This window comes from Patagioenas fasciata, chromosome 2 (genome assembly GCF_037038585.1).
Source record: "Patagioenas fasciata isolate bPatFas1 chromosome 2, bPatFas1.hap1, whole genome shotgun sequence".
NCBI classification, from domain to species: domain Eukaryota; kingdom Metazoa; phylum Chordata; class Aves; order Columbiformes; family Columbidae; genus Patagioenas; species Patagioenas fasciata.
The window spans coordinates 126,601,716-126,626,882 of NC_092521.1; the positions used below are offsets into that span (position 1 = coordinate 126,601,716).

The 25,167-nt window shown below is 40.4% G+C and overlaps 1 protein-coding gene across 9 annotated transcripts in view; it reads right to left on the reverse strand.

Annotated features, from left to right (window-relative positions):
- RBMS3 (RNA binding motif single stranded interacting protein 3) overlaps positions 1-25,167 on the reverse strand; it is a 718,223-nt gene that overhangs the window by 338,177 nt on the left and 354,879 nt on the right. For 6 of the 9 annotated variants that reach the window (XM_065830560.2, XM_071804926.1, XM_071804924.1 and 3 more), the window contains one exon: positions 13,415-13,584. In XM_065830560.2, coding sequence (XP_065686632.1) covers positions 13,415-13,584 — 170 coding nt within the window. The remainder of the gene's footprint in view (positions 1-13,414; positions 13,585-25,167) is intronic. The other 3 variants (XM_071804927.1, XM_071804929.1, XM_065830564.2) reach the window with 1 other exon arrangement.

Here is a 25,167-nt window from a genome sequence, read left to right on the forward strand (position 1 = left end):
GGTGGCACTCCTCCCCCAGCTCCTTAGCACAGAAACCTCACAGGGGGAAAATCAGAACAACCTCAGAGCTTAATCACACCAAGAGTTCATCATCTGCAGAAAGTACAATACAAAAATCTCCAAATGAGCTATTATCAGAGTAAAATAATTCTTGTTGGTTTCTGCCACTCTTTAGTTCCACTGCACTAGATTAAAATTTTTAAATCTCCCCAAATAATGACCCATCATGTAGTTCTCTCTCTTGCAGAGCCACACAGGAATGAACTCTTGGAGCTCATGCTGCTTTTACCTGGGCACCAGCATCAGGCTATCCAAGGAAAGAATGCATTTCAGCACAGCCTGCAAAACCTGCCTGAAGATGTGAAAAAACATCCATGGGCTGCACTTTTTGTTGTTTTAGCTGCTTTACAAGCAGTGTGCCTCCTGGCTTCACCATCTCTGGAAGATCCACAATCTCATGTTTGATTGCAATGAAGTCCCATCCTTGGAGTGATGGACATTTCTCCCCTTAGCTCTTGGGTGGCTCTGCTGCCAACGGGTAAAATAAAACTATTGTATTCACAAAACAGCTTAAGCCTTCTATATAAGCATCAGACTGCAAACTGACTCCCTACCTCCTTCTTGACCCATGGGGTTCTTGCAAGAACTTTCCCTTGTCCCTGCTGGTACAGGGAGGTACAATGGAGGACTGGAAGCCACAAGGAAGAAGATGGGGCAGTCAACCCCTTTTCTTCCATTTCCTACCAAGGATTTTTATGTGATTGAGCTAATCTTGCTTACTGACTTGCATTACCAGCTTCAGCAGGACCAAAAAGGAAAACTATGAATAAGGCCAAAAGATAAGAGCTTTTTTAAGTATAGTTCAGCTTAGTTACAGTGAATTTGCCTCAAATAAATAATGAAGTATCTTTAAATCAAAAGGTAAACTTAAAAAAATCTTTTTCGTGACTGTTGAACAGAAAAAAACCCAACACATACACACAAAAGAAACCCCAAAACAAACAAACAAAAAAACCCACACCCATAGAAATTAGTTCTGAAATTGGGAGAGGGGCTTAGCCACTGAACTGCAACTTTGTCTGACAAGAAGTCAAACACAGCTAACGCCTGATGCAGCACTTCAGAAATGCTGGGGTGAGTAAACTGCCCAAGCCAAGAAATTCATATTTAAAGCTCACATTGTCCAGCTACGCTCTGTAAATGGTGCCAGGATTTCTTTACATAATTCTCATAATGCTGGCTGATGTTAGCTGAGGAAATCCTCTGCAGACAAACAGGACAATCCACCCCACTGTAGGTTCCATAAAATCACACACTCTATGGAAATTTCCAAATACCTCGGCACAATATGGGTGAGTTAAGGATAAAGTTTCAAGCCTGAACTCCATAATTTCCTGTCTTTTGCTAGTCTACACAGCTCTTTAATGTTATGTTAATATCATTTTTGTGGGTGTGATTGAATTACCCGCCGCTCTTGATGCCAGCATTAGTGGATTTCTGTGTAACAGGAGAGCATGCTTTACCGCACAGACTGTTACTAAATACCATTAAGCAGACCAGCTGAGGACCTCCTGATAGCAGGACCGGAGGGCTACCTCGTTAGGAGGCAACAAGCACTTTGCTGCTGGCACACGGCCCAAGTCCCACGAGCCTTCAGCATGTCCAGCTCGCCTTGACATCCCCACCAGACGGGCCTGCCACAGCAGGTCTCCTGGCTGAAAAAAGTGCCCAGCCCTGGGAAGCTGCTGACAGTGCTGAGATCCCTCTCAAGAGCGCAGCATCCCGAGTCCTGCACGGTGCTGCCGTGACTTGGCAGTCTGAAAAGATAGAGATGTATTTACTTGGCGACATTTTGACTCCAGGTGCAACTGAGGGCTGCTAAATTCTCCACTGAGAGCACGCCTCACACACTGGTGACAGCTACTAAATAGTAGCACAGTCCTTCAAAAATCCCTTTCAGAAGTCTTCTCTGAGAGATTAAAATGCCACACGTACGTGAGTTGTAGCAGTTCTAGGGCAGCCTCCGAAGGGAGATTTAACACAGGCTTTCTCATCAATACCCTTGCACCACTAACCAGCACCTATGAAGCAAATCATGAGCCTGACTACTGGACAGAAATATCCCTCTTTAGAGCATGGTTGCAGGGTGGCAGGGGGAAATGGAAAAAAAAAAATAAGGGAGGACTAGGAATTTAAGCTTGTTCCGCGTAGCTGGCCCAGTACACACTCAATTGGGCTGATAAGACACTACCATCTAAGGAGCTGCCATGTAGTTCCTGTTCTTGTCACTCTGATCCACCTCTTCCTCACCAAGAAACACCTCATATGCTGGCTGGTAGAGCTCTACCTACCCAGTTATACCTACCCAGCACCAGCAGGAGACTCAGCTGCCCGTGTTCACCTCACAGGACCTCCATGTCCCCAACATACCATGAGGACAGCATGGCAGTGATACAGTGGGGACAAGTGCTGTGGTCTTGAGATTAAGAGAAATTCTTGTTTCCCTATAGCTAAGTGTAGTCAGAAGCACCAAACAAATGCAGAAGCCTGACAAGAACTAATGATGGCAAATTCATGTTATAACAAAGCCAAGTTTTTCTTACCACTCACTGAAAATAGAGATGAAACAACTAGAAGTCTTAAAAGTGCTGACAGTATTTAATAGCTATATCATTATAGTCTGTGTCTCACACCTGTAAGACCTGCAATCAATCAAGTCTTTAGTCCAATTCTTATATTAGACAACGAGCAAAATCACAGCATGAGTACACTACCCTGCTTTGATTTAAATCTCACCAGTGACTTGGTCATATTCCATTTTGTTCCACTGCAACCACCAGTTTTCCTTTCCATTTAGAAGCAATTGGTATGAGTTCATTTTATTCTGACAGTTAAGAGACTGCTCTGTATGAATCCTTCAGCTCCTTGAACTGGCTGTATGTCTGAATACGTGATAGGAATTCATTTGTTATGCAGTTCATAAGGCACTTAATAAACTTTATATTGAAATATTTGTGCTAAATTATCATAGAGTAATTAAAAAAACTTCATAGCTATACTCCATTTAATAGACAATCCTAAATTTGGTGTTGATTTAAGTAAAGCAGAGGGGACAGGAAACATTAAAGATGAGTGGAGAAATTAAGTTCTACAAAATTAGATTAGATTTGGCTTAGATCCAAATTCCTTAATTTTTAAAATAAAGCTGCAAGGGTGCTGCAGTTTTCTCATTCTATCAGTTGTTGTTTCTCATAGCTGAGGGTGGACAGACAACTGATTTACAATGAAAGGTAATCAAAACCTCGGAGGTGGAGAGATGAGCCTTTCTTTCTGACATGGTGCCAGTACCAGCGTACTGTGATCTCCACAGAGCATATTTTGCACCTCCTGACACTCCTGCTAGGACACCACAGCAGCTTTTGAGCAGCCTTTCTCCTGCTCAGGAACACACATGTTCCAGTGATACATTTCAGCCAATTAAAGACACATACAAACAGATATGGCTACAGAAACTACACATAATAACAAATCTCCAAAAACATGAAAAGGATATTATCTCTAACCTCAAGTAATTAGTTTTTAAAACATTTAAATGACCCCTGCAGTCCTTGATGAAGTTATCCAAAGGCTGGCAAAAACTGTCTTATAATCAGAGACTTAAATAGCTCTATCTATTTTTATTATTAAAGAAAGAAGACTGAAAAGTGACTTGATTATAGTGCATAAGTACATCTGGGAAGAGGACTGAGGGAGAGAATCCAAAAGGTCCTTAGTCTGATTACACCAAGAACCAACATGTAAAAATCAACACCTCAGAGTTGATTTGGAAGGGGGTCAGAAATTCTGACCAGGGAACTTGGTTAACAGGAACAAACTGTTAGCAACTGTGGTACATTGCTTTTGCTTTCATATTTTCAGATCTAGAGTGGGTGCTTTTCTGGAAGATATACTTCACATCAAAATAAATTGCTATATTCAGTCCAGGAGCAAATAAGGGAATTTGAGGACCTGAATTAAACCAGAAAATAACCATCTCATGGTCTCTTTCGGATCTTAAATTTTATGAATCTGTGAATTATTTTATCCCTTTTAATTACTAGTTCTCTACTATAAAGAAGCTAGAAAGTTAATGTTCTTCTTGAATCAGTGAATTACAGAAAATAATTGAAGTTTCATAATTGGATTATAACCCCAGGAGTATATGAAAATGCTGAACTGGGAAGCCGAAGCAGGGAAAGCATGTCTGTTTCCTTTTTCTTTTTTTTTTTTTTTTTTTTTTTTTTTTTTTTTTTAATGTGATCATCAGGTAGTAATGGCCATAAATGCTGCACTTATTACCTGTGTTACACTGAAACAACAACATGGCTGTGATTCTGCAATAACTGCTATTTGAACAGACTGCTGTGCTTCCATGAAGCTTATGAGAAGCTGGGTGTCTGCTGGCAGAGAGCTTATTTCGGAATAGGACCAATATTTCCACATTGTTACCTTCATTATTTTATCTGGGGTTGCCCCCAGAGCTGTGGCTCGTGCTTTGCAAGAGAACCAAAATCCAGGTCTCTGCTTTCCCTTGAGCTCATAATGGGGACCCAGAAAATACATGTGCAAAGAAAGATAAAAACCTTTCAGATCACTGTCAGATCAACATCTTTTATAAATTAGGCTGAAAACATTCCATCTTTCCTGTCTCTGTTTTATAAACAAGGTGAACATAAAACCTCTGATGTAGTTTCAAAAATTCTAAGAAATTCTTTCTATCATGAACATAAAAAACAAAAACGAAACCACCACAAAAACAAACAACCTTTTCAGTTTTTAACACAAATCTAGCAGCACCGCTTGTCACACAAATAATTCCGGGAAGTCACCAAATACTTGGAATGAAGGACACTGCATGCTGCATAGCACAGAGCTCTTGTCGATGCTTGTTTGGAATGCTTTTGGAAAGTCTCGCTGCTGAACACAATGACATTTTTGTTTCTGTGCCGATAATATTCAATAGCTTTGCCACCAAAGTTGGCCTGCCACTTCCCCTGTATAGAAATTACAGACGTGCTCTAAGGTTCTTGCCACTAGCGGGAAGCAGTGCCCAGGTTATTCCTGCCCCCCATCCCCACCTTTTTTTTTTTTAATGGGGAGATGGGGGTTATTAAGCATAGTTGGTACTGTTTCCTTCCAGTAAAGCTCTAGGACAATGTATTTCTCAAACAGATCAGAACATTATCTGTGTCATACCTTCCAGACAAAGGTTACAGGAACATTTCTGCCACACAAATGTCAGAACATGAACAGTGTGTCTCCATCCTCTTCTAAAAGTTGGTGACTCCTAAGGAGTATAAACCACATCCCAGTCAGGGCACTTTCTACTTCCTTCTCCGCTCTCTGTGCATGTGATACAGCCACTGGTTCTCCTCTTCCACTCCTGCCATTGTCTCTCCAAGGACAACATATCAGAAAGACCCGCTGAACTTGACACCACAAATACCAAAAACGTAAACTAATCTAAAAGACGTGGATAAGCTTCAAAACAGAAGAATCAAAAATAACCAGAACTTTCCTTGCCACTATTTCAATTAAATAACCCACAATGACTCAAAGGACAGCAGTGAAGGAACCTTTGTAAAACCACCAGTGCATCAATCGGCCACCTCACTGGAAAGCAGACACCAAGCACCAGAGTTTTACAGAAAACCTTGAGAGGCTGGAAGATTCAGACTGTCAAGAGTCTCATGGTCATGAAGGCTCTTCCACAGAGCAACGCTCACACCACAGAAACAGATATTTTTCTGACAGGCGTGCATGGTGCAGAGGGAGTCTGTCTGTCCTTTGGAGTGTTTTTGACCATGAGCATTTTCAGACTCTTAAATTCTTAGATAAGTAAGGGGAAGATAACCTCATGGATGCACAGTGATCATAAAATCATAGAATGTCTTGAGCTGGAAGGGACCCACAAGGATCATCGAGTCCAACTCCTGTCCCTGCACAGGACAACCCCACAGTTCACACCATGTGTCTGAGGGTGTTTTCCAGTCTGTTCTTGAACACTGTCAGGCTTGGGGCTGCGACACCTCCCTGGGGAGCCTGTTCCAGTACTCCAGCACCCTCTGGGTGAAGAACCTTTTCCTAATGTACAACCTAAACCTCCCGTGGCACATCTTCCTGCCATTCCCTCAGGTTCTGTCACTGGTCACTAAAGAGAATGCCACTGTTGACTGACAACTGATGCCCCTGTTGAGTGGCTGCACCCAAAATATGGTGGAGAAAGAAAAAATAGGACAAGGCAAGACTGGAAACACACACATCTCAGAGAGGTCAGAAGCAGCTCATTAAGTGTGCTTACTCTCTTTCTACCCCAACATCCCTCCCACACAGTGAGCAAAACTAGTGGCTGTTGCAGTCATGCCCTTCACACCACTACACAGAAGACTCAATATTTCTGTTATGAGCTCTCTGTTTTGCTACGAGTATAATGTTTTTTTTTTCCCCAACGACTTTAATTAAAATTCATCAGAAGAAATGTTTTCTGCAGCAGTGTCTAAGAACACTGCCCCCTCCCCTATCTTCCATTAAATCAGGTTCATTCAACTTGAAAGGAGATAAGAAACTCTCATTGACACTCTGTCACACTCCAATGAGAAGACCGGCACATTCAAAACAACGAAGAGTGCAGGTGCTCATTTATTACTTTATGCAGATTATTTTTCTGCCTTTCTTCCTGACAATGGGAACGTTCCCATCCCAGATGGAACCTTCTGTAGTGCTGTGGGTGTTTGCTGACCTACAGTTTTGTTTTCCTTGATGAGAGAGTCCAGGTAAGAAGAGGATCGGTCCATTGCCTACTGGGGCAACTTTAATATTTGTTTTTAACAATGGAAGACATTTGAAGATTATTTTAATGGGGAGTGAATATACAAATAAAATTTTAATGATATCAAGTAAAGAATAAAAAAAAAAACCTGTTTGCATTCATGCCCACACACTGCCAAGATGTAATATTTATGTAACTGAGTAGGAAAACTGCAAATCAACTCATTTCAGAAACCAAAATCTCACTGAGATGAAATACAAGTTGACTGCCTTGCACCATTTCAGACCCAGAGAGCAACACCACAATGTTTCTAATAGCATTAACAAGCACCATCACTAAGAAGATGTCTTCAATGCAAGAATTAACAAATCATGTCCACAGCATTAGGCTTCTCTGCTTTTATGTCTACTTTACACATCCTTACTGTTCACCATTTGGTGCCTGATCAAAGGCATTTTGACTTAAAAGTATTAACCCGAAATTAATTTCTTTTCCCTTTCCTGCCCCTCTTAATAAACTATTCGGAGTAGTCTGCAATACAAAGAACTTGAAAATACAGACCTCTCTAAGCTAACCCATCAGCGTGTTTTTCTCTGGTCTAAATACACACATTACCAAATGAGAAGAACAAATTCACATAGTTCCCTCATTGCTTTGATTCAGCATATTTAGTCCAGCAGCACATCTTTGCTGTGCTTGGCCCAACAGTACACCCTGCCTGGGGCTTTGTTCTCCCAACTTTACTTAGAACAACAAAGAAAATCTGAGGTTTTTTTCCCAAGGTTTCTTCCCTCCCCTCAAGTGTGGACATTTATTTGGTTCCCACAAAGACTGATCTTTTCAGCAGCTTTCAGAGCCATTCACACTTCTCATATTACCAGGATGCACCAAAACAAAACATCTATGAAGGTTTGAGCAGGCACTGCTCTATATGATGCCACATGGTTCCTATATGAGCTAATCCCGCTGAATGAACACTCTCACCTTCATGCCCTCTGCTATATTCAGAACAATAGTGTCAGCTGATATTAATTACAGGAGAGACATAGATTATGCAGTTCTGGTGGAATTAATAGTGAACTCACAGTGCACCTTGCTTTAACATACAGAGGTTGCAGAACACAGTAAATTCCTTTTTGCCTTTAAAGATTACTTACTAAAACCAGGAAAAGACATACTCCAACACTCTACTTCTACGTAGGTCTCAAATAGCTTGTGTTTTGTCTTCACCAGGGCCAGGATAAGAACCCCAGTTTACACTGAGTAAAAATTTGGTTTGACTTCGCTGTAGAACAAAGGATTTACTCCAGGAATTCTTATGGTCTCTATGTTTTTTGAGCTCACTATGGGGATGTTATTTTTGCTAAACTTCATTTTGTTTATAGTTCACAGTAATTATTTTTAAATAACATTTGAATGCAGGAAAGACGGAAAGGAAAGGAACTTATTCTCCCCACACCTTCACTTTATCATTTCTCATATAATATGGACTTCTTGTTATTTTCCCAAAAGAACGGGAAAATAAAAATAGCCAGGAATGTTGAACTCTTGCTGCCTTAACAAATGACAGAAATGGCCATCATTAACTTGTTATAAAGCTCAGTCTAATTGAAAATGTTGCACTTATTACAGCTGTGAACAAGAGACCCTGTCCTGAAAGGCACCTTGAACCCCTCTGAAACCTCAATGAACTCAGCAGTTGTCTGTGGGGGCAACAGGAAAGCACACAGTTCATTTAAAAAATAGTCTAAGATTTAAGTAAAGTAATATGTATTTTCAATTAATAACCTCGGTTACATTATCCTTGGGGCTAGCCCTTTAGTAGAATCCAAACAGAGGCAGCCTGAATATTTATTCAGATGTTCCGCAGCAACAAAACCAATGGAATGAGAATGGAATGAGAGACTAAAATCTCATACTTGATGACTTGTCAAGGAGACAATCAAGATACCTTCAGGAAAAGAAAGAAAAAAAGAAACCAACCAAACAACCCCTCCCCAGAAAAATCCACCCTCCAAAAAATCACCAAGCAAATCTAAAACCTTGAGTAACCTGCAAAACATATGCATCTAGAAACTATTTAGAGAAAGCAACACCCATGACAATCACAATTCAGTAGGGATTTCCCATTCGTGGAAAACCATTTATCTGGGAGATTCTGGCTTATCTTCCGCAAGAGTCAGCCTGAGCAGCACACGGACTTGCTGTTCTTTAGGTTTATATATTTTTACTACTGTTGTTTTAATTAGGTCCTTTCATTTTACCCTAGACCACAAATAAGTCAGAACTTGCTGAAGGGTGATGAAATAGCTAACCCAAACAAGAACAACAAAGCAGATGGAAGTAGATTTCTGAAGGTACATTATAGGTGCAAGGGGGAAGGACTAAATCAGGACAAAAACATATGTAAGCTTAAACTATCAGACACTAGAAGTTTGAAGTAGCTTTCTTTCAGACTATAGACTGGGCATGAAAAATTCATGACTAAATCAAGATGGACAGGGATTTTCTTTTGAATACATGCCAGTGTCTTAATACTGCAATGCACAAGGCATAAATTCCCTTTCTCTTCTCCAAAACTCATAGTTTAAGGAAGTTTTGAATCTAAGTCTTCTTCAGTGCAAACATGTAAGAAAACAGACAGAAAGACCAAAATCCTGAGTGACAAACTGTGAGATTTTGAAATGAAAAAACGTTTCAAAGTACCAAAGCACAAATGTTTAATTTGTGTGTGAGATTTCCTTCAATATACCTCCACTGGGATGTAGTTAGTAAGAATGTGATGTGTCCACTATATCAACAGGGAACTAAGCCATCTGTGTATGTTTTTAAGAGAATTCTGGAATTCTTCTGGATGAAATGTAATGCCATGCATGAAAATTAGAGTGAAAGATTATGAATGTCCAAAGATAATGATTTACGTTTTGCTTGTACAGTGACACATAACATGTATTTTCTGTCCGTAACCTGTAATTTTACATCTTAAGGTTGATTATCATTCCTTTTGACAAAAAGAGTATTTTGACTGGGAAGATACATGTATAGTGGTGTGTACCAGCAGAGACCGTGTACCTCAGAGAAATAAATGCTAATAATGGCAAAATTTAGTATTATTTTAAAAATTGAAATTTTAGACTAATAAGTTTTGATGATCTATATGATCACACATGGGTATAAAGCCTCTTTTTTTAAAAACCTCAAGAAATGTTAAGGTTGGTCAAGGTCCATTTTTGGAAGTTCCTTTACTCAGTGTTTATGAAAATCCAGATGATACATGCAAAAAGGAAGAACATATTCTTGCTTACTAAACATTCCTGTTCATTCTTTCTCAACCTAACCTTTGACAGAGTCATTGTATAAGGTCTCAAAAGATACAGCACAACCTAGCAGCTCCCTGCTGCAAAAGAGAATTTGATGCAGCTTCGCCGGGCACATGTTAAACCAAATACTGAGGGTTAGAAACACACAAAATCTTCAAAGTAGCATTTTTTATTATTATTATTTACTCAGCTACTGTACAGCCTATGATGACTTGTTTCCTTTGGTTATATGAACAGTTTGACAGATTACTGTGACAAGGTTACTCTTCAATTGATAAAAGGTTTGATAGTGTCGGAACATTTGTCAGAAATGTCTGACATCACATGTAATGGACTCTGCACTTCAAGCATCGATGGTACTCCAGTCTGCTGTTTGCTGTTTAATGTGCAATACACACCACCTAAAAACACACAGCAGAAATACGGAAACACCAAAACAACCCCATACTTTATTGAACAATTCTGAAGAAAGGGTTTATCTTCCATAAACCACCTGGCAAAATACATAATAACAAAATGTAACACATCACTTAAGATGGTGGTCTTCTTGCTGGAATAAACCTGGAAATGGGATAGGCTATAATAAATGTACATAGCCATAAGCATTTCCAGCATCCCCTGTGGTTCTGAGAGAGAAATATTGTTGGGGTTTAGAACATTATTCCTCAGACCTGCCAAATGCCAGACACTGCAAGTGACAGTTGTACTGCTGGCAGCCTTGGCACATGTTAGAGTGGAGGAAATGAGTTCAGAAGGGCTCGTTTTAGGCACTACTAGCTAGCCTTTGGGAACCAGTGTCCTGGACATAAACCAGCTTTGGTGAATACCTCCCTTAAATGCAGCTCACCAAAAATCTCTCACTGCAAAATAATATGGTTGATGGATTAGAATTCAGGTTTTCCCTTCACATCTTGCAGCAAACTATGCTAATACTTCCATTAGGGAAGCCCAAGACCCAGCATTTTCTGTTGGTTTGCGAATACCTGTTCACTTGAAGTCTTTAAAGTATGGCGAGACCCCAGGCATGTAAGCTGAGAGCTCTATAAAAGGCGATCATTTCTGAAGAGACCCATGTATGTCTTGCTCACACAGCAGTAGATTACTGCTATACAAACTGCTTTTTTTTGAGAGAGGTGGGGGGAAGTGAAGGGATTTGAACCTTTATCCACCATCCACCTCCCCTATGTATCTGCAAAAGTAAACAAAATGTCTTGCAATATATTACTTTTAAAATCTATATGTTGCCATGACAAAGTATGGTATTTTCATAAGTTTAAGTTTCCCTGTATTGTCTTTCCCTTTTGCTTTGATAGATACTTCTAATATTCTGAAAAAAAGACAGAACAACTACCTGGTTTTTCCTCAGTTCCATTCAGCCAAAGGATAGAAAATCAGCAAAATGAATGTCAGCATTTTGCCTAAAGAGCATCTGTTCACACAGGAACTCCATGATAGCAATACAAAGCCCTCTAATCATAGAACAGATTAAGTTTAGTGGAGCACATTAAAAATTTGGCCACAGTGCTGAAAAGAAGCTCTCAGATACTCAACGTGCACTCCCCATAGGCAGACAAGGGGGAGAGACATGCTCTCTGAACTTCATGACTCAAGTAACACTGCTCATACCACAGCCGACATGTGGCTCACACCACAACTGCAGCACTAAGCGCCAAAGCCAGGAGGTTCCTCTAGGAATAGTTAGTTCATTCCCCATCAGCTGCTCAGCTGAAAGCATTTGTCTGAACTTGAAGAGGGTCAGACTGCAAGAAGATGTATAGCAAAATAGCTTTTCGAACGCCAGCAGCCTACAGTCAATTTATACCTACTGAGGATCTGGCCCTTGAACTGGGATTATCTGTGACTGTCACAAGTGGGAAGTGTCAATGAATGTAGTTTGTACAAATGTCAGACAGGTACACTCACAATTCAGCTTGCATGAAATATGAAAAATCACCAGCATGCTACACTCCTGTGAACAGTGAGCCAGTTCTATTTGTAGCAGCTTTAGTAGGAGAAAGTCACAGGGAGGAGTTTTAAGCTCACGTCATTTTGCTATAGTTCAGATATCACTTCTGTAAGACTGCTGGTTCAGTCCTGGACAGCCATGTCCGCATAAAGCATACTTAGAGAAGTCTTTCATCATTCTTGGTCAAAATCAGGAAATGCAGAATGACATGAAATTCTAACATCTCATTCAATTGTTGCTCCTATTGCAAGCCTCAAAACAACAGCCATTTGGATTTCAGTCAGTAGATCAGTCCCAGATGCTTAGTTTACCAAACTTCATTTATTGATCTCTATTTGAAAGGCTGATTTGTGATGAAAAATATCAGAGACACTCCTGTCTTTTGGAATAGACTATTCTATGGCAAAAGCACTGCAGTTCTGTATAATCACATAGGTGGATTTTTATTTTTTTACAAATCTCTCCATGTTCTTATTTCAACACAAAAAAGTGTGTTATCCTTAATTCCACCCAGGCAATCTCCGGTAAGAATCTCAAACTGGATTATTCCCCTCCCACATGTCATCAATAATAATCTGGATTCTGGAAATTCAGCCGAGTTGTCATTTCCAGTCCTATTACCCACTACATTCAGTTGAATGAGAAGGGGCAACCGGGGGAAACATTTTAGGAAATAGTTCTGATGATGATGTGTAAGGGGCACAGAGCTCCTTTCCGCTGCTTCTCCAGTTTCAACTGGAATAAAACGCAATAAAACCGATATTTATCAGTACAATCTACAAACATACTCTCAAGATAAATAGGGAGGTAGGAGGTGCTACTTTCTACATCACCAGTTTTCAGTGGAACTGCAATTAATTAGATATTTGTTGGAAGGCCACCTTCAGTGGATTTTATACTTCCCAATCTTTGAGCCTGGCAATGTGTGACATAGCAACCAAAAGATGTGATAAATGACTCGGGTGGGAACACCCATGTTTTGTTGTGCACACAGGTTATGATTCACAGATCATTGTAACTATAAAATGCCTCATTAGGGAGGTTTTCTTGCCATGCAAATTCTCCTTTCAACATAAGAAAGAAAGCAGATTAAAACAAACATAAGTCAATGTGAAGGCCCTCACCTCTCTGTCTCTCAAAACTCATTACCAGAAGGTTTTCAACAGGAATTAATTAGCTGTTCAAACTAAGGGAATAATGGTTAACCCTCCAGTGCAGGAGGCTTCTGATGTCTTTTTGTGGGAATACATAAGTGTAAACTGCAAGGCCAGCTTTGACATTTTCCTGTTGGAAGATATCAAGTATTTTAAGTGCACTTACGGCTGGCACAGCTTGATAAGGTCCTGGTCGGTGGTGCCGGGTGGAAGGCCTCGAATGTACAGGTTGGTTTTACTCAACTGCTCTCCGCTGCTGTTGTTGCTGCTGTTGTTGCTGCTGTTTGTGCTGGGGCTGGGAGGAGCCATGGGGTGGGGAGCTGGTGCATAGGACTGCTGGAGACAAAACAAAGTAAAAAGGCTGTTACTGGAAAAACTAAAGCATGAGGGACTGATGTGCTTTACCCAGGTAACTCCAGAACCACACGCTGAGAGCATCCTTGTCCTGCCCTCCCACCCACCTCCAGCTCACCACTCCTACAGCAAGTGCACTCACCCCAGGCCAGCAACGCCTTTCAAAATACAAAACGGAGCCGAGATTTTGGGTTTAGCCATGGCTACGAAGTGCACTGTTTTACTTTATTTCTGAATCTGGAATTAAAGTAGCTAGATTATGAGCCTACTTTATCTAGATCACAAAATAAAGCTCTGAAATGACAGATACTTGGGAGTAACTGGTATTAAAGAAAGAAGTTAAACACAATCTGCTTAAAGAATACTCTAGGACACAAATAAGAATATCTAGCCAAAGGTACAGAAGCTGGTGCCAGAAGCCTAGTTAGTCTTTTCTAAACAGGAGGAGCATCCAGCGCATGCACAGTCAGGTAGCAGAGAGTTAGCCAGCTTGAGAGGGGAAAAATAAACAAGGCAGCCTGAAAAGACTGTCATTACATATGTGCTTCACAGTAGAGAAACAGAGTTTGGAAAAGATGATCAGGCTAGGACCTCCCACTCTTAAAACTTACCCACTTCTGAAAAACCACAAACCACACACAACAACTGAGAAATATCACTTAAAAAGGGAGGCATTCTCGCAGGGAAAACAACACCATCCCTTAACTCCCCACTAAATATTAATACATGCTATAAAGATTACCTAAGCATCTCCAATCTTGGGCAACAACAGGGAATTTAAGTGACTGCAACCATCCCTGGCTCTCTGCCCACCAGGGTATCTTACTCACAGCACAGGGTGCTTGTCAGGAGAATGAGGAGGAGGAGGCCATGTCCTGCCACCACTGTGACCTCAGTAGAAAAGCTGAGATCTAGGGGAGAAGCTGGAGGAGCTGGGGGATGCTGCAGGATGAGCTTCCAGCTGGGAAGCCAGGGAAACTGGAGTCAGAGCTCCAGGAAGGTAATCGCGAGCTGAGAGTTGGGGAAATCCCGTTTCAGGCAATTCTGCTAGCAGTATGCATGGTTACAACAGCAGGTAAATGTTGGGCCAATGCTAAGTTAACCACAATGTGCTAATGGACTAATAAAAGCTAAACACATACTATTTTCATTACAGCAGCAATGACACTTCAGTGACTTCTAATATGCTCATTCTGCATTTAGGCCTTGAACAGAGAAAATATTTAAGTCTGTGAGTAATTCTGATCACGCTAATTAACTGCCCCTTTCATTTCAGTGGCCCTACTTTATGTTTATAATCATGCACACACTAAATCAGAGCCTCGGTAGATGGATATTTTTAAATTAGTAGCTCTAAACTCTTTCAAACAAGTCCTCTTACCTAGAAGAACCCCAGAAAGTTGGAGAATATACAGGAAGCATCTAGTGATAGGTGAAGTTTTGATGAAATACATAAAAGAACACACTTGCAGCGATGCCTTTCCTGCTGCCTTCTCCTTTCTTCTTCCCAGTTTCTCCCATTTAAACCAGTAGAGTAGGAATACACCATTAAGTGTCAGGCCATCAGAATCCCTCTGCAAACTAGCCTGGTTGTAACATGACTTAAGTAGAACTCATTAAAAGGAAAAATCAGTTTAATAGACAGCGCAATTGCCATGCTAGCAAGTAATGACATTCACTCTCATCTACGGTAGACGAGAAAGGGCAATGAGCTTCCTTTCCCTGAGTATCTGCACAGATACTTTTGCTGACAACCAAAGCACTTAATGCATACGGATCATATTTCTCTGCACACACATTTTATCACTGGGCAATCCCCACCCACCCCAGCTTCAATGTCATTACCAGAAATAGAGAGCTGAAGCAGCAGCCCCAAGTACCAGCATGGGAAATGGCCTCGGCTGAGCCCCGGTGCCCTGGGCACGTCCTGGAAATCCATGGCATGGCTGGGTAAAACTGCAGGCAAAGGTACCCTCCAACAAATACACAGACACATGCATCTTAAAACATCCTGGCTGAAAGCATATTTAATCTCTGGGCACAGCAGGGTCAAGGTACAGGTAGATGTGTATGCATGTAGCACATATTTGGCTTCAGTATACAAAGAGCTCAGGAAATATTCCATGATAATTTTGCACATTTTGAGAATCAGTAATGTAAAATTAAAAAAAAAAAAAAACACAGAAAAAGAAAATCAAGGTAACATTCTTACTGCTTTACCCCCACACTTCCAACTTTAACATACACACTGAATGCATGTAAATTATGTAAAGTGAGCCAATAAAGTGCTATGTACTTTAATTATTAATTGTTATTATTGTATATGTCTTAGAAGTGGACAACAAGTAAATGGCCTATTCTCACACCAACCTATTAAGCATGGAAAAATAAAAAGTGGAAATATGCCTTTGAAAAACAGAGAACAATTTTCATTCTGAGATCTTTATCCTCACACAGAGGAAAGCACTGGGGGCCTAAGTCTAATTTAAGACATTTTATCCCCCTCAACCAGCTGAAAAGGGACCTAGAAGTGAACACAAATTACATTTACACTGATTTCAAGGCCATAGCTATTAAAAAAAAAAAAAAAGTCCTTGGTATACCCAGAGAATTAGGCCATGAACAGGTGGTCTCTCAAGTAAGAGCTGCTCAGACAATAGGCACACACAGGTGCCCAGGTTCACATCAGCATCCACAGAGATGCTTTAAGGGTGGGTGGGCAGAGAGGCGGCCACAACTCTGTTTTGGAGGATGCTGATCTCCTCAGACTGGCAAGCACTGGTACACTCTAAACCCTCTTCACTAATAAATCTCAGCCCCTGCAGCCCACAGTAATCTCCATGCCTACCCAATACCCCAGAATACCATCCACAGAAAGATTACAAAATTGCCTGTGCTAGGACTGATGACATCTTCTGGCTGGTTGCCAGGCTAAAAGCTTCAGGTCAGAAGAAAGCTTTGAATTCTTGTTTCCTGAGCTGATGAGCATATGACTGATGGCAGAAGTATGTATTTTGCCTCCAAATGAACAAAGGGTCTGGTTCGTTAATCTCCACATAATAACTGGAGTGAAATAAATGAATGTCAGCCTGATGAGGATCCCAGATATGGACCACTTGCTACTGGATCCCAGACAATGCCCAAGTGGGGCATTGTCTAGGGAGCCACCTGTGCACCCAAAGGCAGGACATTTGGGGCTTGTTCTGACATCGGCCCCCTCCGCAGCCAGGAGCAAAGCACTGAGCTTCTCTGCCATGAGAGCCACCAGGGGCACTGCTTTCCAGACTGGCTCAAAACACCCCGACACCAGCTGTAGCAATCTGGGAAAGAGGTTTTGCCAACACAGCCGAGCACAGGACCTGCAGAGCTAGGAAAAAAAAAAAGTATTAGGCAACATCTACATGTTGTACTTCAAAAGGGAGCCAGAATTCAGAGCTGGCTTTGCCTTTAATTTTTTCAAATAACCAATTTAACCAACTCATTTTTCAATTCTCATGCTTCATTATTCAATGGGGAGCGTTGGGGGAATGAACTGGTTTGCAGATCATTCCAAGCAGCTTATTAATTTAGCATGACTGGCTAATAGGATTTGTTTTCATCTTTGAAAAATGAATGAAATTTCTCCTTTTTCGTTATTTAAAAGTAAGAAATTAATGTGCTTAATTCTTATCCAGTCTCAGGAACACACCCTTGTGCTTAAACTCTGCCTCTCTGAAACAAGTGTCCCATGCAAGCGTGCACAGCTAAGCATGAATAATGAGATACCTTAGTCTTTCTTACTCAATAACCCAGAAATGCTGAACCAGAAGCTTCTCGGTTACTAAATGAACACCACTCCTCCTTCCAACATCCAACCTCCTTACGCAAGAATAGTATTTATCTTCCCATGGCAACCACAGCACTCATGTATTTTTTCATTTGTTGCAAGTTTAGTCTAAAGCATTTTTCCTCTAAAGCAAAACACTATTTAAAAAGACAAATTTCAAATATTTTTTCACATATAATTCCTTTTGGATGGGAATAACAAGCCCCAGATGCCAAGTTGTAGAGTCTGCTTTATTAGCAGCAGCTGGCTCCTTGGCAGGCTTGTGAGGTGGTTGGGCTTGTGGTTTTGGAGGGGCCTCAGAGCCTGGGATACAGCTGGACAGCTATGCTAATGGACTAGCCAATTCATTTGTATTCACCTTTGGCTATCCCAAATTCATACTATTTTATCCACTCGAAAGTAAGGTCTTGGAAACATTCCCCATTAACATCAATACATTGACTTTTTCTATCATAGTGCATATTTTGTACTACAAAAAAAGATAGTATGACACACAGTACTGCTTTAAAACACGCATTCTTTAAGCAATTGCGAACTCACACTATCCATTTCACTCAGAACAGAGCGTTTTCCAGCTGCTAGATTCATCTCACTTAGAGCCCAATTGCTACACAATTCCCTCAGCTCGTGATTGAAAAGATAAAATAAGGTGAAGTAAATACAAATAAATTGTGCAAATATCAGTTTAGAGCTCACACTAGCAAAACACTGTTCTCTTTACACCCTACTGTACAAAGGAGTAATTTTTGAGAGCTGGAGGGTTCTTACTGGCCAATTATAGTAATGATGAGAGGATGCCATCAACTTAGCAGCCTGTTTATGGGATTTTGGAGCTGATTGAACAGCAAATCTCGTATCAAGCAAAAGACAGTCATCACAGTTGCAGAGAAAACAGAGAGGCAGGGCAAATATAATGAAAAGAATTACATAAAATCCACAGCAACTCTTCTGCCTTCAAGTTGGCTTCCTCAGTGAGGAGCAGCACCAGAAGGTAAGCTGTATTTCTCACCCATAGCCAGGCGGGATAGAAAAGTGAATGAAAGTTGAACATTGAACTGGCAACACAGAAACCTTGTCTATTTTAGAATGGCTGCTGTTAGGGGAGCTTGAGTCATAATGTTGTCCAGAGTTTGTAGGACACGCTTGCAGAATCCAGCCATGACTATAGTCTAGATTCCATCTGTCCAACAAAGGCCTGGAAGACAGAGATCCCTTTGGACACTCCCCTACATAGGCAGATCTTTCCATAGACATCTAACAGCAAACAAACAGAAGTCATAGTGCACGTATTCTCTAACCTCTCTGCACAGTGACAAAGCTTCCTGGATTGTTTCTGTAGAAGCAAAAACCCACCACTTGGCAACATCTTCCACTTGTAAAGGAATGCCACACGACAATGTATGTAACCTCCGAAGATGAAAACAGACAATAAGCTTAAAAGTCTGTTCCATCACAGTCCTTTCAATCTGGAAAACCAGAACACACTGCAAGAGGACTTTGATTTCTCTGAATCACTCCCAAGGCCTTTAAAACTGATCTGCTGGATAAGAGAAGACCAGTGAGTCAAAGCTGTTGGGTTACGCTGTGCTGCCACGACATCACTGCGCTACCCCAAGCAAGTCATCTACATTCCTGATGTCTCAGTTTACCAACTTGTAATGATGTTTCCTTACCTTTTCAAGGCTTATATAATGATCTGATTACTGGATGAAAGATGCTATTGAGGACTGCAATGTGACTTAAAGATGGGGGGAGATATTATTAAAAAGAAACTTAACAACCAAAGCTATTCCTAATTCTTTTGCAGATAAAAAGGATTTCTGCATACAATGATTTTACTACCTTGTATCTAAACTGAATGAACAAAATAATTTTAAAGCTTAAATAGAATGCCACTCCAAATAGCTTTCTCATTAAAAATGTTTTTATTTTTTTAAAAAACTTAAAATTATTCAATCACAGTGCCCTCTTGCTCATCTTCTAACATACAATAAACTTTTTTTTGTTTCATTCTATTCCAAACGGTATTTTTAGTCCACAGGAAGAAGGTGTCATTGTGTTTTGCTTACCCTTTCTTTTCACACAGCAAATAAAAGAAAAATGTGAAAAATGAAAATCATTAATAAAAAATAGTCCTTCAACAGGCACAGTAGTCATTCAACAGTCAGATTAAAACTGGCATTTGATGGATTGACAAGATACTTTGAGGTTTTTGTTTCACACACAAAGCTGTTGAAATTAGTAGGCTAAATACTCCTGGGGCTTACAATTCCCCTGAACCTGGCACAAAGCACAAGAGCTCCATAAAGCATAAGTTCGTGAAGAATTTGGCTCAATTTTCTCTGTTCTAAAATACTTCTCTTCAAAATCACAACTGCCTAGCTTTTAGCATTTCATAAGCGCCTACAGGCAGACAATACATAGGATGCAATGCATCCAAGGGAAGAGCAATAAGTCCTTTATTGGACAGGACCTGCAAAATATGTCTCATTTTATACAGTTTTCTGCATTAAAGCAAACCAACCAACCAACAAATTTCAAAAGCAAATAGGCCAGGTGGCAACCAGTTTATCTTGAAGTATGATAAAGTTTAAATAATAAAGTAGATTGAAGCACATATCATGAGAACAGACTGATGGTCACCTCTCCTGAGGACGAGCAGGCCCCAGTGAAACCCAGTCTAAGACAAGGGAACGCCACAGAGATGAAGAGCATCATTTGCAGACTGTGAACACCCTGGTCACCGCTGTTCCCCTGGGTTTTGGTCACTAAATAGATTTAAGCTTCAGAGACACCAACCCCAGCCCTTCACCCTCTCCTCCCTACACGCTGCTATACCAAAGGTAAAACTACTCATCCCTCATGAGCAATTTTCTGTTTATCTGTGGACTGCTTGTCACTCTGGACTAAACTATGGTAGTTTCCCTGAATTAGAGCTTCTCACATCCAGACAGGAGGGTACAAATTAGTCCTTAACACTAAAAACCTAAAGACTACAAATAAGGGTTGTGTCACCAAATAACTATTTTCAGAATGGGAAATAACCTTCACAGCCTCATCTCCTCTCCTTTATTTCATGGCAGAGGGCTCCAGTGACAGACCATTCCTGTGGTATTATTTATTTCTCAGCAAGGGAGAAGAAGAATTCTTCTTATAGATAAAATATTTTGGCACTTTGGCAAACTCATAAACAATAACCTGTATTCTTTGACATAAATTAGTGTTATTACTTCATTACCAAATCCATTCATATTTTATTGATGTACTGAGACTAAATGTGAACAGATTCTAGATCTTAAAAATACTAAATCTAGGCAATCTGGATGATAAAACATTGCAATTCCCCTAATAAGAATATTTTAGAGCACAGATCAAAAACTGACAGCAATTACTGCCTGTGATACAGCAACTTTGTGTTAAAAAAACTAGGGGGGGGGGGCGGGGGCGGGGGGGGGGGGGAGAAGTAACATATTTAAGCAGAAATTATTATTTGTGTTTACATTTCTACTTAGCCAATTTTTGGGCTACAATGACAAAATGATGGTCCATTTGAAGGTTAACAATAAAAATGCAGATCAAAAGGCTGATACTTAAACTTTCCAAATGTTTGCAAAAACAAACAAGTTTTTGGTTTTGAGGAACTAAATTTACCCTCTGGGTATTTGTTTACATGTGGCAGACTAAAAGCATCTTGGAACTAAGATGCAGGAGGCACGTGCTTCAGTGCATTGCTTTTCTGCACACAGTCCACACATACCACAGCATCAACACTGGTGCAAGAACCTAAGCCCAATAAAAGCCCATCACATAAAACTGAACTTAAAGCACAGGACAAAACCAAAACACTGATAGCATTTCTGTCCTCTCCACTTGAGAATTTTGTGAGCAGAGATCAGAAGCAGATGGGTTTTCATTTTGCAGTATGGAAGCCAAACCAAAAAGTCTTTTTTTAAAATCCAACCCAAGTTTCCTCAGTTTGCCTTTCTTATGGAAGAATGAAGCGGGAAATCTGCCACTGTTAATGAGAGCATTGGTGGGATGGAGGAACCAGGGGTGGCAGGGTTCCCCAGGAGCACCCCCCTTTATCTCCTCATGTTACCACAACAAGCTTTTGCAGATGTGTATGGGGAACCCCTGTCCCCTCCACCCAGTGCTATACAAAAATGAGCTGTGCCTCCCCTCCTGAGGGTAAAAGAACCCACAGAACACACAGTTTGGGAAAGGTTTGTCCCAAAGATAACAGCATGACACCATCAGGACAGAATCTGGGGTATTCCACAACAGCCAGAGTTGATGTTTTTTTCAGAGCCCCTTGGGCTACAGCAATGCTCTGCTCCTAGGCCAGCGGCCAGAAGATGCCCACAGGAGATATGAGCCATCACAGACCTCACCACAAGTTTCCTTCCAGTGCAAACTCCTCTAACAAGTTCACAACAGCAAATAGCTTTTTAAAAAGGTTTCCCATACAAGTCATTGCAGTTAATACCTAATACCTCACCTAAGAAGAAACCAATCTCATTAAACTAATGTCTGTAATGTCATTTAAAGAACAGCTAGAAAGCCTTCTGACAATAAGCTGATACAGCTGGGACAAGGATCAGAGGGTAGTGGTTAGGATTTAGCTGTCAGCCTACAAGGGTAGTTGGCCAAGGTGGTGCTGGGCACCTTCACGCTTGTGACAGCCCTGAATTCTGCACCACAGACAGCTGAGGGAGGGATGGAGGGAGGGAGGGAAGCTGGGGTGGCCACGCATGGGGCTCATCACAGGCCACATGCTGCAGGAGTCAGCTGGGTCTGAAACCCCATGCTAGGAACCTCTCTGCCCTTCTAGGGACTTCTCTACAACCTTAAAATGAGTTGTCTATGTGAAAGTGTGAGTTTTGTAATGAAGTCACCATTACACATGATCTAGGAAACTCTTTGGGTCCACATAAAGACTGAATGAAGGAATGGGTCTGCAAGCCCTGAAAGGAACTTGGTACTGAGATGAGTTACTGACTTTCATCAGGACAAAGGCAGCTTTGAGCATCACACAACCAACATCCCAGGAGCACAGACAATGCTAGGCACCTGGGAAGGTGAGCAAGATTCACCACGATACACTTGGGAATTTAAGCACTTCCATTTTCAGCTAGTGTCACTAAGTGCTTAAACTCATATGTTAAGGAAGCTGAATATAAACACTCTCTACTTTGTTATCGTAGACTCTGGTGTCTTATAAAAAACTCACTTTTCTCTATATTTAATATATCAGGCACAGGAAGTAGTGTGGGAAATGCTATTTAATTTTCTTTGATTTAACAAGCATCTACTATAATTTTCATTTAAATTTTCTTCCAGACATTAATTAAAACCCCTTGAAGAAAAAAAAAATTACTAAATAAAATAAATGTTTAATGCAAAAATAGAGAACCTCTTTATTTTTTGAATTTTCAGAATTACACTCAATTTATTGACAGGCATTTCTACCTTTTTCCTTAAAATCTAACCTTCCCTAAAAGACATTGAATTGGAGGACTAATTTACTCCAGCAAGTTATGAATGTGTAAAAAAAAGCCCAACATTGTTGTCTTTTTGAACCTTTAGAATAGAATATTTCCATGTTTTCATTTCCCTTCATAATCGTGTTAGGAAATCATATGTACCTTAGGCTGAATTGAAGCCTGAGCACTAAACCCTGGGGGATATATCCTATATCCACATCAAATGCAGACTAAGGCAAAAAGTTCAAACTGATCAGCCCGCCCTGAGGTGTATTTGACCACCTGTGTAAGTAGATGTCACAGCAGTTACTGCCTACCATGCACTTTGTTGTCATGACTGGAGGTCCTGAGAATGCCCACAGGAGTACTGAATGATCAAAGTCACCTCCTAAATTTTATAATACTTGAAGTCATTGGAAGACAACAATATCATCTTAGAACCAAGAGAGATTTTGACATCTGTTTTCACTAGAATGTAAATAAAAGCTTTAACTTTTTTGAAAAGTAAAAAAAAAACAAACACACACACAAAAACAAAGCAAAACAAAAAAAAAAGCAACCAACCAACACACAACTTCAACTTCAGAAAGTCCACTTTGCTTCAAAATAAGTGAATCTGAATATGCAAAACCTTGTCCTGCTGGTTAGGCAAACAAAAGACCCATCATTTCTTCCATGGTAACCCAGTGTTATTCAGCAAGTCCTTTCCCTTCTAATTCTTATTTCTTTCTTCAGTGTTTCCACCATCTCTGGTTTTTAGCACTCCCCAGAGCAGGGTAAAATATAATTTTAAAAAAAAGTCTAAATTTACTATGGTATAAGTTCTCAGTCTCTTCCCATTTCTTCAACAACAGATTGTGCTTCTGTGCTTGTCCGAAGTTTCAAATGTCATTTGACTCATGCACTCAGAAATGTTGACTCAATTAAAATATCCATACAAAACTAACTTTGAGTTTGGTGACAGTAACCTACCCTCATTTTTTCTGATATGCTTAGAATGGCTCATAACCAGTGCAGAAATTTAATTTCATCATGACAACTTTCTTTTCTCAGTTCCCTAAAAATCACCATTATTTTCTGCAAAATGTTGTGAGATGATGAGCCAAGTATCTTGCTAACATACACAGATTCAGCTGAAGACATTTCGCCCAAACCACTTTGGGCTTTGTGCCATTCACTTTTTCCATACTGTGCATAACAATATGAAGAACTGAACTTGCGTGCACAGAGCTGAGAGGTGAAGAGCTTTGCAATGGGGGGACTCAGCTGCTTCATTATGCATCTGTGTAAAATCCAACAGAACACTAATTGGGATAATGAGGCACTCCTGTTGCAAGCAATAGGAATTCAGAGTAACAGGATACATATGTTAAAATTTCTGAAACAAACCAGAAATTTTTAAAAATCAACGAGATTCTAACACATTCATCTGTATTTACTATGTTTTTCATCCAAATTATATATTTCTTGATAAACAACAGCTTAAATTTCCTCCGCACTGCAACATTGCTTCCAATCTCTTCTGTTAGCTTTCTGGCTTTTTGACCTTTTAATATTCTTCATTCACACATTATTTATTTTTTAAGTCTGCATTTTTTTCCTCTGGAAATAGTATGTACTTCAAGTCATTTCAAATGTTAAAACAGGATAAGTAAAATAAGAAGAAAAGTCTCCTTAATACATTTCCTTAATAAATGTTGCTTGAATAATGTTAGCATGTAATAATAAGGTTTATATTTCAAATCAGATACATACAAATACTCTAAAAGTCTTAATACCACTTAATAACACTGTCTCAGACTCATATGCAGGAGATGTTGAGCAAAAATAAGAAATTCAAATCTAAAATGAGAAATAATTTAACTAATAAACCAGAAGAGTGACAGCTACAATCACTTCTAACAAAACCATAATCAGATTGTAACGGTAACATGCTGTGTTACCAGCTGGAGCAGAAATTAGTTGGGAATACCAGGGCAACATCTCTGGGCACACTGGAAGCAAAAGGAAGACTAAGGAGAACACCTGCCCACCGCTGAACAGGGCAGGGGACCAGTGACAAAGGCCACAGAAGAGGAAAGGGCACTTTGGAGCTTTCTTTGTCTCGATTTCTCTGGGCAAGGCCTGCTGCCAGGATGCTCACGTCTGCCTGACTAGACATTAGGCCTGGGTTGAGAGGTGCTGCCCCAGAAGAGGGGCACTACGGTAGAAACTAGTCCAGGAAGCCACTCACAGGTTACTCAACAGCGACTGCAA